Source organism: Periplaneta americana, chromosome 9, assembly GCF_040183065.1.
Source record: "Periplaneta americana isolate PAMFEO1 chromosome 9, P.americana_PAMFEO1_priV1, whole genome shotgun sequence".
In the NCBI taxonomy this organism is placed as follows: Eukaryota; Metazoa; Arthropoda; class Insecta; order Blattodea; family Blattidae; genus Periplaneta; species Periplaneta americana.
Genome location: NC_091125.1, coordinates 115,254,993 through 115,273,168, shown reverse-complemented (window position 1 = coordinate 115,273,168; position 18,176 = coordinate 115,254,993). Strand labels below are relative to the sequence as shown.

Sequence of the window (18,176 nt, the reverse complement as noted above, 5' to 3'; positions counted from 1 at the left end):
GCTAATTCGATGTCGTGTATTGGGGGACTCTTTCAGCTAAAAATAAAAAAATTGTTTTTTAATTATTCATTTATGTAGGCCTACTTTATTTATTATACTTTTAATCAAAGTTACATGTTGAAAATGTAATTAACTATTTCAATACTCAAATGATTGTCATTCTCTTTCTTTTTGGCTAAAATTTAAATTAAATCTTTAGTTTTATTATTCGTCTGTACTGTCACTTTCATTGATGTGAACAGTTGATCATGTAAACTGTAACACTTGCTTCCACGAAACACATAAGCCCATTTAAACAAGATGTATACATTGTACATTATATGTACAGAATATCAATTGTAAATTAAACTCTTATGCATAATGACATTTCATATCGTCGGTTTACAGGCATAACACATTAAGTCAAAAATATTACTTCTCAGACAAAGGCGTGTATAATGTACATACGAGTAATGTATGTATATAAGCTTAGAATTGGAAAATGAAATGCACATAAGGAGAAACAACTTACTAAAATATGTTTTGAGGATTCAATTTTGTCAAGAACTTTAAAACGCCGACGATATGCACTGTATTCCAGTGTGTTCTTCAGTCACGTTTAACTGCTTCTGAAGCAGGCTGTAGCTCTGAGTATCAGATTTGTTTACCGATAAAAATGAAACATCAACGACTCTACCTGATTTCATGTAGTCCAGGTCACTTAACATTGTGGTATACTTAATAAACTGACTTTACCTCATAATACCGAACTAAAACATGAAAATATACTGTAATATCGAAGCCCAAAATTAAGGGAATATAATATAGAACTCTAAAATAAGAGAGTATATAATTGAATTCTAACGTTTACTAATTGACCAATAAATTCACACATTTTATGCAGAAATATAGCTATAACTCTAACATCTTAATACTAGTGACAAACTACAGTTACTAATCGCGATTATCGGCCTAATAGCGATCGTGGTTGTGGTGTGTCAACGTCCCGATCGCGATCAGGAGCTTAATCCTGTTCCCAGAGCTAGATAATCGTTCTGACGCACGGCCCAGTCGAGGAAAGTAACATTTCAGTAATCTTTGGTTTCGAATCACCTTGATATTTTCAATTTTTTGTATTATTTAGGAAGCTGCTGCTGTGGAATTTTGGAGAAAAGAAAATGAAGTGAATGCCTAGAAAATGACATTTACCTACTATTAGATGTATTGGAGAAATTTAATGCAGATGTGAAAAAAGTAAAAAGAAACACATTAACAAATGGCAGACGAATAAATTATTCATATATGGAGGGCAATAGAAGGCTGCTGAAAGATGTTTCATTTCAATAAATCTTGGATTGCAAACTCTAACCGATTTCTTTTGCAGATTTTAAATTTCAGTCTTCATTACGACGATATAGTTGAGGGTAGGGTTCATTTTAAAAGTATTTATTTTATTGGGTTTTTTTTACGACGCTGTATCAACATCTAGGTTATTTAGCGTCTGAATGAAATGAAGGTGATAATGCCGGTGAAATGAGTCCGGGGTCCAACACCGAAAATTACCCAGCATTAGCTCATATTGGGTTGAGGGAAAACCCCTTTTAAAAGTTGTTTCATTATGAAATAATATAAATCGTAGACCTAATGATATAAATTATATAGGTTATAAAATCTCTTTCCAAAATATTATACCTAAACAGTAATGGTATAAATTGTATCAATTTAGATTAAAAAATATGTAAAATTTTTAACAAATAAATTTCCATGTCAAGCTGCAAGAAACAACAATTAAAACGAAGGAAAAAAAAAACAATGAACAAACATCGAAAGAAAGTATGAACTTCAGATGTTATCCAGAGAGAAACAAATTTACAATTATTTAGGCCTACATAGAGAAAATTTTTTTCTCTATGGTAATTCAGCTGTTGATCAGACGGGACCAAGGGTGACCTAGTGTGTCCACATATTTTCGGTTATCGCGATCGGAGATAATCGCGATAATGGTAATCGCGATTAGCGGCCGTGGTCTGTCACTAGTTTAACGCACATTCCTTCACGAACTACTGAACAACGAGAACTTAATTCCAAACATGAATGGGAATATAAAACAGATATGCTACGCTAATTATTTCACTTCCTTTACGAATAGGCAATCTGTACGGAATATGTTAACATAAAATTACTTCTCGTGCCTTAAACTCAACAAATCACAAGATTTAAGTACTCACCATTCAAGTCCTCGATATCTGTATCGCCATCTAGCGGAGACCCAAGAGCAGCAATATTCTCGTAGCTGTCCCACCTGGTCACTGGATCATCTGTAGTGTCCACCGGCACAGCAGGGGTGGGTGCGGGGGACGGCAACCGTATTTCAGGGGTGGCAGAAAAATGAAGCTCCACTGCACCGTCGAGGGGGAACCGAAGATCTGGGGGAAGAGAAAGGTCCATCCTTTGTACTGAACTCAACTGTTACAAGCAGTGAAAAATACGTACAAAACATTATAAGCAATTTAGAAACGACAGGTATCTTTCTTATGCTCTTCCGTTGTAGCTCAAGGTCTATCAACTACGAGAACACGGATTCGACTCCTGCCGAAAAAAAAAAATAAATAAATTTATATCTCAATTCCAGAAGGAATGCACGTGCGCCCACGCTGACTACATGACCAAGATATTGAACAATTTTTGGTTATTTTATTACTGGCTCATAATTTTATTCCGAAATTTTAATAATTGCAGTAGAATTACACCTAGAACGATTATGACTGATGATGAAAATTATCGGTACGATGATTATAAAGATTGGTGCTCATAATGATGATCGTTTTATTTAGTTAATTAATTATTTAATTTTACTTGGCAGAGTTATCGTCTTAAAGCCTTCTCTTCCACTCAGCTAGGTATACAATTAACACATAATAATAATAATAATAATAATAATAATAATAATAATAATAATAATAATAATAATAATAATAATAATAATAGACATGGGCAGGGCATGTAGAATGTATGGGCGAATCCAGAAAGGCATATAGAGTATTAGTTGGGAGACTGGAAGGAGAAAGACCTGTGGGGAGGCCGAGACGTAGGTGGGAGGATAATATTAAAATGGATTTGAGGGGGATGGGATATGATGATAGAGAGTGGATTAATCTTGCACAGGATAGGAACCTATGGCGGGCTTATGTGAGGGAGGCAATGATTTGTAAGTTGTAAAATATACATAATAATAATAATAAAATAATAATAATAATGATAATAATAATAATAATAATAATAATAATAATAATAATAATAATAATAATAATAATAATAGTATGTACAGTACGTAGTAAAAGACTATTATTGAAATTTATCGAACAAGCAAACATTCTCATGGAAGCAGAAGAAAAGTTATTTGTTTTCCCTTCCACCATGTTAATAATGTCAAAATAAGTGTTTATACAAATTTTGGCCACTCGAGCTCAATTACAAGGATCATGAAGAAAGTAAGTTTCCCTCGGGCCGCTTATAGAAAGAAAATACAATTTCATGAAAAAATTTATTGGAACAATTACAGCAATTTGTTGAGCTATTTTTCAACATATTACCACTTAATCTGAATATATTAGGAATGTAAAGATAATTACTTATAACTATCATTTATAAAGTAAAATTATTTATATATTCAATTATAGTCTAATAACTGTTTCAGAAAATTAAGAGAAAATCGATTCAGTAGTCTGAAAACAAACCTTAAATTATTAAATATTGCTTATGAGTTTTATATTTAAGTGGGAATGTAATTATTTACTATGCCTATTGAATTAGGAAATTGTGCACTTTAATTTTGAAAGACGATAGCGTTCGACAGGATCTAATATGAGCGGGAAGATGATCCCAGATTAGTAAAGCATAGGTGTTGAAAGAGTGAGAATAACGGCGTGTTTTGTACAGTACTTAGGTATGAGAAGAATGTTTTGTGTAGATCCGAAGGCTGTCATTTTGTTGCAAAAACACGCAACCGTGGAAATCTATCACAGGGCAGTGATTTAAATACGAGTAGTTCCCAGCCTTCTTTGTTAGAATACTTAATTGTAGTAGAATTCTGTAATTCAAGTAGTTCCATTTGGAGATTATATGGAGCCACACTGCATATTTAGAACAAATGAGACACTTTCACAAAAATATTGAAATTCCCATGATTCGTAAATAAATATGTGCACATCTTTGGATAAGCCATTGAAAATTACAATAACTCACAAGGTTGCCGCCACTGCGAATGAACTAATGTGAATGTCATATTAAGGGACGGACAGCTGGCAAGTCCTTTCCCCTCAAGTCAAGGAGGTGGGGGTGTCCATAACTCAAATGTTACTAACATGTAAGCTACGGGTTACGATTGAACTTGGCTGCAATATAGGCCTATTATGCTCTTTCTGAAACTAAAGCTGCATCTACACGGTTCAATTTTCCATGCACGTGTGCATGCATTCTGGGAAGAATATTGAAAGAATAAAGTTTAAAACACGCATTCAATTAAGAAGCACGAAAACTGTATGTCTACGTGGTGCGCCGGTTCGAACGTCACCTTCACTGCGTATATATATTAACTGATAATAAATATCAATCTTGCATGCATTGCTTGTATATATAAATTGAAAGGAAAGTTAAACCGTGTAGATGCACCTTTACAGTGCCTTCTTTCATGTTTTAATTGCCTTTTTTTCCCTCCCTATTTTAAATATTAAAAATGCCTAAACATCTGGTGTGCTATTCATAGACATTTCGCTAGCCCGCGCTACGAGCGTGCTAAACAGGATTCATATCATATCATATCGCTAACATTGGTTTATGAATACGAAAAACGTTAGTTCGCTGATCATCCACCGAAAGCCCGCGCTAAGAATGTCTATGAATACGGCCCATAGGCTCTAGTGATGATGATGTTGATTGTAGATGTGGTAGTGATGCTGCTAGAGATGGTTATAATAACGATGATAAGGAAGTTGTTTGTTCTTATGGAAGTAAACTGCAAGACAGGAGATATTGGAAGCAGAAAACAAACGCATAATTCACGGAAGACAAGAACGAAGAGGATAAATAAAAAGAGAAGGAGGGATATAGAAGCACTTTCATTATCCGAAGTTTGTTAGCCTGATTATATTCTAAAGCATTCAAATTATGCCGGGAGCACAAGATGGAGAACTAGTGCTTTGCAGCTCCATCCAGTTGTTAAATGCGTTTCCTCTTGCTTTCAAATTACACAGATTGTAATTCGAGGAATTCTGTTATGAAGTTCTCTTGGTTCTGTCTCTGAAGGTTGCGAAAGAGTTTCGTGGTAAGCAGCAGTTTGTCATTTTGATCACTACTTGCAGCAGGGCGCGGAATTGTAACTTTTAATTCGAAACTTCATTTCGAGGATTCAATTTCAGCAATGCAATTACAAGTGTTCTTATTACTATGCGTTACGGAGGAAAGATAACTCTTGCGTTTACAAATATGTACGGACTGCTACATAGAAAGTTCAAAAACTCTAGTAATCGGAAGAACAGCAATTCGAATTTATAAATCAATCGACATTGGCAATACAATTACCTTTTAATATCAGTAACCTGAAGACAACCCAATACCAAAGTTTGATTCCTGAAAGATTGCGTGACTATGGGTTAGTTTTCTCTAGTTTCTAGTAAAATTACTGTTTACTTAAAAAAAAATACGTTTTGTGACTCCCTTCGAGTATTATACCGAAGTTTAGAATTTTAAAATACCATTCATTTCCTTTCGAGAATGATATTCCATAGACAATTAATTGGCTCCGGTCTACCAAATTCTTTCTGGAATACGAGAAAGTAAGAGTGACCAACAGCTCTAATTGGTGTGGCGTCAATTATGTATTCAGATACCATGAGGTGGGGAATGGCGACCAGGTCATATACGATATATACTATATTTTAGAAAGGAAATCATTCGTTTTCCAGCAGACTTTAGTCCACAAGCCTACAGTTCAGTTAACGTTCTCTAGATAAAAAATGTGAAAAAAATGTCATAATTCTTGGTTAAGGGAAAATATACCTCTACATGGCGAAACAGTTTAGAGAACTTGAAGGTTCATTGCCGGTCTCACATAAATCCGCCAATAATTATTTTAATTCTGCCCGATAAAACACTTAACATTCTTAGCAGCAGCATCATCAGTGCATATGTTAGTAAGAACAGAATATAGGAAGAATCTCAATGATTCACTTCACTTGCCCAGTTCGTTATACTTTTTTCCATTATTAATTTCAATTTTTTGTTTTGTATGTGTACTTCGTATTATTTTATTGGGATTAATTGAGTAGCATTTTTCTGCACTGTGGCCTGTAACGTTTTACAAATAATATACTTATTGAGATACAAAATTCTGTCCATTTTGAATCGTTGTTGCTTGACAGAAGTACAAGCTGAAGATTTTCTCCCTTTGAATTTACTTTTTCGCCAAAGTAGAATTTGCAATTACTATACTTGATGACTAAAATGTATGGTGACAACAGTGTAATTATGATACATTTCGAGTTTTTATCTAAGAGAGTAACGGTGAGCTCGTCTGACCGCGAAACCGGGTGGCCACGAATTCGAATCCCGGTCGGGGCAAGTTATCTAGTTGAGGTTTTTTCTGGGTTTTTCTCTCAACCCAATACGAGCAAATGCTGGGTAACTATCGGTGCTGGACCCCGGACTCATTTCACCGGCGTTATCACCTTCATGCCATTCAGACGCTAAATAACCTGAGATGTTAATACAGCGTCGTAAAATAATCCACTAAAAAATTATCTAAGACAAGTTCTGAAGCTGTAATCTGTTACTCGCTATTTGTACAGTAGAAACAATAGAAAAAATATCTATGCATATATAATTACATATTTTTTTCTTCTTCTTCAAAAACTTTGCTCAGCTTGTTCAATTTGTTATTCAATCCACAGCACAACTGTAAAAGAGACGTCCATTCTGCTTCAGTAGATTGTTATTACATACCGAGCGTAAAACGTACAGAACATTAACAAATGAAATCAACGGTAAATTTAATATGAAAACAATGATGGCCCACAATGGCCTGCTTACATGTGGAGTCCAGTTACGAGTGAACTGAGTTGTTTTGCAAACAAATGAACGGCAGGAGCAGCACAAGAGCGCCTCCAACGGTTTGTTCTATATCTTTTATTAATTTTTAAATAAAACATACAGTTACAAGTTATTCAAAACGAAAGAAAGCAGTTTTATGTTTCGAAAAGTATTAAATTCTACAAATAAGTTGAAATCAGGAGAAATGCACAGATATTGCTTCTACTCTACAAACAGAGAGTAACAGATTACAGCTTCAGAACTTCTCTTAAATAATTTTTAGTGGATTATTTTATGACGCTGTATTAACATCTCAGGCTATTTAGCGTAAAATGAGTCCGGGATCCAGCACTGATAGTTACCCAGCATTTGCTCGTATTGGAATGAGAGAAAACCCCGGAAAACCTCAACCAGGTATAACTTGCCCAGACTGGGATTGGAACTCGGGCCACTTAGTTTCGCGGTCAGATGCGCTCACCGTTACTCCACAGGTGAGGACTCTCTTAGATAAAAGCTCGAAATTTATCATAATTACACTGTTGTCACCATACATTTTAGTCATAAAGGATAGTAATTGCAAATTCTACTTGTAGCGAAAAAGTAAATTCAAAGAGGCAAAATCTTCAGCTTGTATTTCTATCATGTAACAACGATTCAAAATGGACAGGATTTTATAACTCAACTAGTACATTATTTGTAAAACGTTACAGGCCACAGTGCACAAAAATGCTACTCAATTTACTGCATTAAAATAATACAATGTTCACATATAAAATAAGAAATAGAAATTAATAATGGACAAAATATAACAAACTGGCCAAGTGAAGTGAATCATCGACTTAAATTGAAGGGTTCAGAAGCATAGTAGGCCAAGCGCCATTTACTAAAACCGTAGAAAACAAGGGTTAAAATGAAGTTATTACCATAATTCAATGGAAACATATGTATGTATTTATTCACACTGCAATGGGTATATACCCGGTGGCAGTGGTAACAAATATACACATTAAAACTAAATGATATGTCAATCTTCATTATACTATGGTATTCACTTAACTTTAAACCTTGCTTTCTCCGTTTTTAATAAATGACGCTTGGCCCACTATGACTCTGAACACTTCAATTGAGATACCCGCTATATCCTGCTCTTACTAACATATGCACTGATGATGCTGCGAAGAACGTTAAGTGTTTGATCGGACGGAATTAAAATTAGTCATATTTCATACAATACCTCATATGCTGATGATCAGGCAGCCTTTAGTATAACACAGAAGACGCGTAACAAGATGCATCTCAAGATAGGCTACTTGTGAGTGAATGTAATCCCATAATGCTTGTATCACAGATTAAAGCAATTGAATACGCAATTTCGAAAAGGACACATGTCGAATATTTTGACTTATCGGTTTTTTCACTGATGTGTACTTGAATTACGCCTACACATAGTTTTGTGCCATGGCAAAGTACCGATCAACTAACTAAAAATAGCAGACACTGCTATGGTGGAAAAGTTCAGAGTTCAAGTTTTACCAGGAAAAATTACAGGGGCCATCTACAGCGGCCGATAACATGCCAGAAGAGGACTACTTACTGATTTTTGTATGTTATTTTTATTGAAATAGCTACTCATTGTCATTTAATATTTGTCAATAAATACTTATGTTTCTTTGTGTATTATACTTTGTATTATTGGTTTTACTATTTATATTTTTAAATTCTCACTTACAAAACCATTGTCCATGCATTTCGAAAAGGGCACATCTCCAAAATAAAAAAAGGCATATGCAAATGTCTTAAATATATTTTTTATTTCATATTATAGGCTATTGTGTTTTGAACCTGAAATCCTAATGGTAAGGTTTTATTGGTCTAGGTAGGATTTAAAAGTGAATCAGTTTTTTTTTTTAATTCCAGAACTCACTTTTCAGAGATGTGCTTTTTCGAAATTGCACATTCAGTTACTTTAATGAGAAAACTTCATCGCAGAAGTGGAAAGAAGAGTTAATACAGAAATAAATAGTTCACTAATTTTAAGATGAAGGATGGATAGAACAGAGAAAAATTCTCTCCGGCACCGGGATTCGAACCCGGGTTTTCAGCTCTACGTACTGATGCTTTATAAACTAAGCTATACCGGATTCCAGTTCCGATGCCGGATCGAATCCCCTCAGTTTAAGTTCAACCTCTCAGTTTTCCCTTTGGTGGCCTACCCTCATGTACTGTGTCACAGAATATGTGACAGTGGCACAATGTCCAACGCACTATGTACAGAGGTGCACTCATTACGAGTGACTAAGTGGCTGGGATCCGAAGGAATCACTAAGTGATTACTTAAGCATATCATATTATTATGATGTACCGAAGTGCATATGATATTTCCGTGCAGGAATTCTGCGTTATCATATGATGGATTGATAGAACAGGGAAAAATTCTCTCCGACACCGGGACTCAAACCCGGGTTTTCAGCTCTACGTGCTGACGCTTTATCCACTAAGCCATACCGGATTCCAGTTTCGATACCGGATCGAATCCCCTCAGTTTAAGTTCTACCATTCTGGTAACGCAGGAATGAATTCTTGCACGAAAATATCATCAGAGCGGGTATTTTTTGCCGCACTCTCGTAAAGATAAGTTACTTTAAGATATTTTGTGATACTCGAAGTGGCTCTCAGGAGATTTCCTCTGGACATTTCGATTTCTTCTGACACTTTCATTCTACCATTTCTCCATTTATAATCACTTGGTTGTTTATGACTAAGGTGTGTTTTAAACGCATTTTAAGGAATCAAGAATTACGATTAGACTCATGGTGGGTTCACAGTCTGGTATATACAGTCACGAAGCTTGAGCTGTGAGGGTACTAGGAACAATAGACTGTGCCGATACTATTTCGCATTGTCTGTGATGAGGAGATAGAAGCGATCCTAGTGGTTAGCAACTATCTATGGATGCATATTCCCTATTTATTGAGCTTCGTGACTGTATATACTAAACTGTGGTGGGTTTCCACGAGTTCTGCCCAAACAGACGTGTCAGCAACTACAACGAGCATCATGTTTGATCTTTTCCCCTGCGGGAATACTGACCGCTGCAAGCCGAGTCCAGCTCCTGTCTGGTGAAGCTGAGCGTGTAGTCCGTCACGGCGCACGTGTGGAACTGACAGGCGAAGATGAGTTCTCTTTGTGGCCTCTCAGCAGCCGCCGCAGCCGCTGCCGCCGCCGCGGGAGACGAGCTGGGGGAGCCGGTGGGCACGGGGTTGTAGTGCCGGTGGTAGCACTTGAGCAGGATGTCGCCCCTCAGCTGCAGCCCCCTCCTCTGCCTCTCTCCTGCCACGTTCACCGTGAACTGCCGGGTTCCTCCACACACACTGTACACGCCGGAAGTGTACACGGGGATCAGGCCTTCGTACACCTGCAACATTAACATCATCATCCACCAGTCACTAAATAGCAGGTACTTCAGGGGTGTTGTAGTCGCGAATAAAATAGTACCAGGGTGCTTTGCGAAAAATTTATTATTATGGATGTACTAATAATAATAATAATAATAATAATAATAATAATAATAATAATAATAATAATAATAATAATAATAATAATAATAATATTCAGTTAATGTTGTTCCTCCTCCTATTATTATTATTATTATTATTATTATTATTATTATTATTATTATTATTATTATTATTATTATTACAGTAAAACCCCGATTATCCGTCACCCAGTTAACTGATAGGTGGTTTATCCGACTGTCTTTGTCTCTCGCAGAAAAAAAATATGAAGTAATGTACATTATATTAGTACGAATTTTTTCTACAGAGTGTTTTTTACCAAACCTTTACTCTGACGCATTATGGCCTACTCTTCGAATGGCCGTACTGTTTAACTTCTATACAAAATGTCTTCTACAAGTGTCAAAAGAAAACATGTTGTACTACGGAAAAAGTGCAAGTAATTGAGAGAAAATGTGGTTTATCTCACATCACAGTACGACATAGGAATTACAACTGTGCGCGATTTAGACTAATGAAAAACAAAATACAAACTGTATCAAATTTGTAAATCTACAACTTGAGACCTCTACTATTCCAATCTTTCCACAGACAGTCGTCATAAGGAGTTTCCTTTGCCATTAAAAACCCGTCGTTGAAAACCAGATTTAAATACAATAAATAATGTTTACTGACTTATTGGAAAATCAAACATGAATTGTAAAAAAACAGACTTAAATTAGTGAACTTCTGATCCACTACCTAGCGTATTAAAAGAAAAGACCATGGAGGAAATTACGAAAATATTTTGTACTTTGTTTATGAAAACTTTTTATGGAACGGATTATCCGGTTTTTTGATTAACCATTCATTCCATCCCCTCCACGGATAATAGAGGTTCTACTGTTTTATTATTATTATTATTATTATTATTATTATTATTATTATTATTATTATTATTATTATTATTATTATTATTATTATTATTATTATTATATACAGAAAATAAACAGCACATGAGGACAGGTAATGCCTTTTAGTGCAAGAATGACTTTCGTACTTCTGTTGAAAATGATATGGAAGATTTTAAAATGAATGGATAAGGTGATGAAGTGGGGGAACGACTTTGTTAAAAGTAGATTAGTTTGAGTGTATGAACAAGAAGAGAAGAGTGGGTGATCCTGAGAGGATAAAAAATACAGGCAGGAGCATAAACTTGAAATGGTGGAATCAAAAAGGTATACTAGTATGGCCGTCAAATTACCCTTGACATATGTTAACAATATACAGTATGCTTTACAGTTTCTATTTCGCCACATAATATACATGTCACTTTCTATACATTACCCCTAAAACCACTCAATTTCCACACTCCCAACCTAAACCATGCAAAACCAATTCTAGCATTTTTATCACATATTGTTATATTTTATGGTTCCTGACTTCATGTAGTTTCAACTTTCCTGTAATTTTGTAGTGAAGTTTTGTCATTCATGTAACTAAACATTAGTTGTTGGTTTTCTATATCGTTACATTTGTCTTATAATATTCAAAACATTACTTTCACTTTCATGATTTTCTCTCCACAACCTTGTCAAATTCATTTTTTAAAGTGTTATCTCAATTTATTTTATGACCATTTGTTATCAAATATACTGGGTTATTATTATTATTATTATTATTATTATTATTATTATTATTATTATTATTATTATTATTATTATTATTATTATTCGTAGTAGCAGCGAAGTTTTTAGCTATGGCTGCGCTGGCTTTGTGCAGCATCGTCTTCCTCCACGTTCAACGTTCGTTGCTGTTGCCCTATGATCAACATGATGGTCAAATAGATTATCTGATTTTTTATTTGCTGCACTGTACTGTGCCACATGTCTGAAGTTGGCAGTTCATATCGTTTACACTGTACATTGATGTTATTTCAACAAAATGTCTTAAATTGAGCAGTTCTTTTTCTCCATCATCGTCATCTTCCTTCAGAGCGACCTAAAATAGCCTTTTAAGAATCAGAACTATCAATTCCGCTAATAGTTAGTCCCATCTACTTCAATTAAATAGAAAATCCAGATGTTGATGCATATATTAACTAGTTTAATATCTAAATTTTTACAAGCAAACGAAAAATTCCAAAGGTATTTGCATCTGGATCAAATCAGTGGAAGATACTGGAGCAGAATATATGAAGAAATTTCTCCTTTCCCTTATGATCTATATAAAGAATCATTCGGTAATGAAGTCTTTCACGGTCATAACCTACCAATTGCCTGTCACCATAATTGTGTAACTCAAGGAGAAATATATTAAAATGACGCCAGTGGTTCTATGAGGAATTCCGCTAGATTCATAGCAGAACATATAAAATGACCAACCCTTCAAGTGAGATGTATTACGCTATTTCTCATTTTTGGAATGTCCCCCCCCCCCCCGAATTTTCTGTTTCCTCAGGGAACATTCTTCTACAAGTGACCAAAAGACTTAGAACGCTTACAAACTGTTTCCACAGTCCCGAGTACGTCTGCAAGGAAGCACACGTATCCACTCCTGCATCGTCCCTACTACAGTATCAACACCACCAGCACCATTATAAATGCTAACTGCAACCCTACCGGAAATTAAGACGATTTCAGTGTTCTGAGTTCAGCACTTACAGGAAGACAGGAAATGGGCTATGGCTTAATAGGAGTTACTAATGGATCCGTCACTTAGAAAAAGGACAGAAGAATGATTGTAGCAGCCACAGACAGAAACCCGAGGGAAGATCATTCCTAGAATCAAACTGAAAATATCAACTGACAGTCGCTTAATATCATTTGATGATTACAAATATCTTATAAAAGAAGCGACAGGAGACTGATAGAAAGAAGGAGATGAAGAAAGAGAAAGAAAAATGCTTAGTTATTAATAGTCATTAGTATTTATTTCTTCCTTAGTAATTTTTTGACTCTTATCAGCTGTGGACATATTAAGCGACAGTGAAAGGATTAGCGAAAAGTAAAATGTCGTCAAACACACACAGCGATATCCGAATATTTGTATGGGGAAAAGAAGGAACTCAGAAAATTCTCAATAGATAACTTCGGTAATTCAACTCTGCACCTTCCGAAGTTATCTTGCGGAAAACTAAGGAAGGAAGAGCGGGGTGATGGGTCGAAGATAAAGGGGAAGAGAATAAAACTGAAATAAATAGAAAGAGAAGATGGAGATAGAGGAGACGAGAAGACGAAGATAGAGGGGAAGAGAAGACGAAGATACGGGGGCTGAAAAGAAGACGAACATAAGAAGAGAACAGGAACATGAAGAGGAAGAGAAAACGAACGTAAAGAGAAGAAAATATCAACATAAAGAGGAAAAGAAGATAAATATAAAGAGGAAGAGAAGACCAACACAAAGAGAAAGAGAAGACCCAACAAAGAGGAAGAGAAGGTGAAAGTAAAGAAGAAGAAAATACCAACATAAAGAAGAAAAGAAGTTAAATATAAAGAGGAAGAGAAGACCAATACAAAGAGAATGAGAAGACCCAACAGAAAGAGGAAGAGAAGGCGAAAGTAAAGAAGAAGAAAATACCAACATAAAGAGGAAAAGAAGATAAATATAAAGCGGAAGAGAAGACCAACACAAAGAGAAAGAGAAGACCCAACAGAAAGAGGAAGAGAAGGTGAAAGTAAAGAAGAAGAAAATACCAACATAAAGAGGAAAAGAAGATAAATATAAAGCGGAAGAGAAGACCAACACAAAGAGAAAGAGAAGACCCAACAAAGAGGAAGAGAAGGTGAAAGTAAAGAAGAAGAAAATACCAACATAAAGAAGAAAAGAAGATAAATATAAAGAGGAAGAGAAGACCAATACAAAGAGAATGAGAAGACCCAACAGAAAGAGGAAGAGAAGGCGAAAGTAAAGAAGAAGAAAATACCAACATAAAGAGGAAAAGAAGATAAATATAAAGCGGAAGAGAAGACCAACACAAAGAGAAAGAGAAGACCCAACAGAAAGAGGAAGAGAAGGTGAAAGTAAAGAAGAAGAAAATACCAACATAAAGAGGAAAAGAAGATAAATATAAAGCGGAAGAGAAGACCAACACAAAGAGAAAGAGAAGACCCAACAGAAAGAGGAAGAGAAGGTGAAAGTAAAGAAGAAGAAAATACCAACATAAAGAGGAAAAGAAGATAAATATAAAGAGGAAGAGAAGACCAATACAAAGAGAAAGAGAAGACCCAACAGAAAGAGGAAGAGAAGGCGAAAGTAAAGAAGAAGAAAATACCAACATAAAGAGGAAAAGAAGATAAATATAAAGAGGAAGAGAAGACCAACACAAAGAGAAAGAGAAGGCGAGAGTAAAGAGGAAGAGAATACCAACATAAAGAGGAAAAGATAAACATAAAGAGGAAGAGAAGACAAACACAAAGAGGAAGAGGAGACCCAACACAAAGAGAAAGAGAAGGCGAAAGTAAAGAGGGAAACAATACCAACATAAAGAGGAAAAGAAGATAAACATAAAGAGGAAGAGAATACAAACATAAAGGGGAAAAGAAGACAAATAAAGTGGAAGAGAAGACCAAAATGAAGAGAGGAGAAGACCAATATAAGGAAGAAGAAAAGACCAACAAGAGAAGACGAACATAAAGGCGAAGACAAGACCAACATAAAGAGGAAGAGAAAACTAACGCAAAAGAGGAAGAGAAAACCAACCTAAAGAGTAGAACATGAACTTAAGGAGGAACATAATAAGACGGAGATAGAGGGGAAAGAGCAGAGAACATGAAGTGAAAGAGCAGACCAACATAAAGAGGATGAGAAAACGAAAGTAAAGAGGAAGAGTAGCTGACATCTTTTAATTTCAATCTCAAATATGATGCATTATTTGCAAATCTGATTGCTACATATTTCATATTTCTTATAAGGTCCTGCTCAAAAATCTCAGAGTAATATGTAACACTACATGAATAGTTAGATACCCACATTTCATGTTAAATTCATATTTAAAATAAGCGTACACAAGATGCTTGTCTATTTAAACTGTTTATAGACTTCGCTTATGTCTTCATGCACTGTGGACTATGAATGACGGCGATGTCATATTTCGAAGGAGCCATTTGATATGCAAGAGACAAGAGACCTGCGCAAATCGAGTACTCCACAGTCTCGTACACGGTTCCCTCATATGCCATAAATCTATGGCTTGGAACCATAATTTTGAACCTACCTTGAGGAATGCCCGGCAGCCTCCGGCGGCGTCCACCGCCCCTCCTTCTCGTCCTTCTGCTGGTTCGAAGGCCGGAGCACCGAGCACGGTGACGTGTGTGAGGTAAAGAGGCGCGGAGTTGATGCGGATGCTCCCCGACAGCAGCCCCGAGAAGTACTCCACGTATCTGCGCACAGTGAAATATCCATCAAGTTTAAGCAGAAACTTACTGCTTCTCTTTTTTAATTATAAGTATTTAATAATTCTTAAATTCGCGATCATAACCTAAAAAAGTATTTAATAATTCTTAAATTCGCGATCATAACCTAAAAAAAACTTGCTAGGCAATTTCTTATTTTGTTACTTAATTGAAAGTAAAGTGTGTCTCTGTTTTAAAGCAATTTTGTTGTAACTTCAAGCGTATTTTGATACAATTGTTGAGGAGATGGACATAAAGTTAATATATTAATTTCAATTACATTGTCCCGTGATCTGAATGAAAAAGGGGGGGGGGGAGCAACGGTGAATTGTTCAATGGTTGAGCTGTTTGGACTTTTTCCATTGCTAATTTTCAAAATTGTAGCACAACGTTTCGAAGAGTGGATCTCTCTTCGTTGTAGATGAAAACCTACTGTGGGGATCGTTACAAACAGCTAACCTGTCTGACTGATCAGACTAGCTGTTTGTAACGATCACCACAATAGATTTCCACCTGGCGACGAAGAGAGATCCACTCTTCGAAACGTTGTGCAACAATTTTGAAAATTAGCAATGGGAAAAGTCCAAACAGCTCAACCATTGAATAATGTCACGTATTCACAAAAGTATCAAACGTCAAGGAGTTAACAGAAATCAGAGTTTCGAAAAAGTGCAAATGTAAATTAAGCTATCCAAACAAATTATAGGGAATCAGAATGTTTTGGAAAATAAAATTTTGGAGAATTGCAAATTGAAGCTAATTTGGTACCAATTATGATATATCAAGGATTAATAGAACAAGGAAATGTTTCTTTTCATTTGTTTATTTATTTGCTTATATGTCTATAACATGGCAAAGCTCCAATTACAACAGAGAGTACAAATTGTTGCTAAGAACATAAAAAATGGAGACAAGAACATCGAAAGAGACAAAAACATATCGACCCTCACAAGCACTAACATTGTAACTCACTTTCTTACATTTTTCAGGAGATGAAAATGAAGTTTTAAAATGATCGTGTAAATTAGTGTATACAGATATGTAGAGTAACAATAAGATTTTACATACAATTGGGGAGGTTTAGAGTTACAATGATAGTAATGGGAGAATAAAGAAACAATTTAAGACCATATTAACTAGGACAACTCAAAACCACAAAAAATTGAGTTACAATGTTAGTACTTGGGAGGGTCGATATATAAGTGCAAGATACAGGTAGGCTTATAAATACAAATGAAAGAAAAATAGATAAATACATACGTACTGTGTTTGTCTGTGTCTAAGACGCATTTTTTTTGTTCTGAAAATAGGTCTTAAAATTAGGCTGCGTCTTATACAACGAAGGTAGGCCTACATGTACCATTATTTTTTTTATAGCTGCCCGCACTCTAGTTTTTCCCCTTCCAAGATCTTGGAACACCGTCATACCAGGTGGAGTAACTTCACAACCACAGCCTCCTGACGTTTCGTTGAAGTGTTCATGAGAAAAGAGTGGAATAAGTGGATGATGGATAGTACTGTGAATCAGCTGACTTCGAAGGGAGCGCTTAAACTGCCTACACTTGCTCAAGTTTGTGAATGGACAAAATATCCTGATCCAAGACCAGTAAGAACACTGTTGTGAAGTCTTTCTTGCAGTGTGATATCAGCAACTTCCTAGATAATAGTGAGGAGATCATTTTCTCTATGAATCTGAAAATGAAAATTCCTATTCTGATGGCGAGTTCAATGGATCCAATGAAGAAGAAATTTCCGATGATAGCGATGGGAATGAACAAACACACATACTAAATACTGACAACAACAAACACGCAGAGAAAATAATGTACTGGCATCGATATGTAGATGACATAATAGTCCTATATAATGGAAACAAATGACAAATAGAAAACCTACATCAACAACTCAACAAAATACATCCCAAATTAAAGTATACAATAGAAACAGAACATAACCAAGCTATAAACTTCTTAGACATCACCATAACCAAAACAAATAACAGACACGAATTCAAAATATACAGGAAACCCACTACAACCACAACACATATACACAATTCATCAAAACATCCCATACAACATAAACATGCAGCTTTCCGTACAATGACACACAGATTAATTAATATACCAATGAACAATGACAACTACAATGAATAATTAAACACAATAAAATATATATCACAAGACAATGGATATAACCCTAACATGATAGACACACTAATAAA

General features: G+C 35.5%; 1 protein-coding gene across 13 annotated transcripts in view; it reads right to left on the bottom strand.

The window, feature by feature from the left end:
- Window positions 1-18,176, bottom strand: part of LOC138706401 (tensin-3-like) — an 812,914-nt gene that overhangs the window by 247,478 nt on the left and 547,260 nt on the right. For all 13 annotated transcript variants that reach the window (XM_069835653.1, XM_069835657.1, XM_069835661.1 and 10 more), the window contains 3 exons: window positions 15,775-15,940; window positions 10,156-10,480; window positions 2,208-2,405 (listed from right to left, as the gene is read on the bottom strand). In XM_069835653.1, the coding sequence (XP_069691754.1) occupies window positions 2,208-2,405; window positions 10,156-10,480; window positions 15,775-15,940 (689 nt within the window). The remainder of the gene's footprint in view (window positions 1-2,207; window positions 2,406-10,155; window positions 10,481-15,774; window positions 15,941-18,176) is intronic.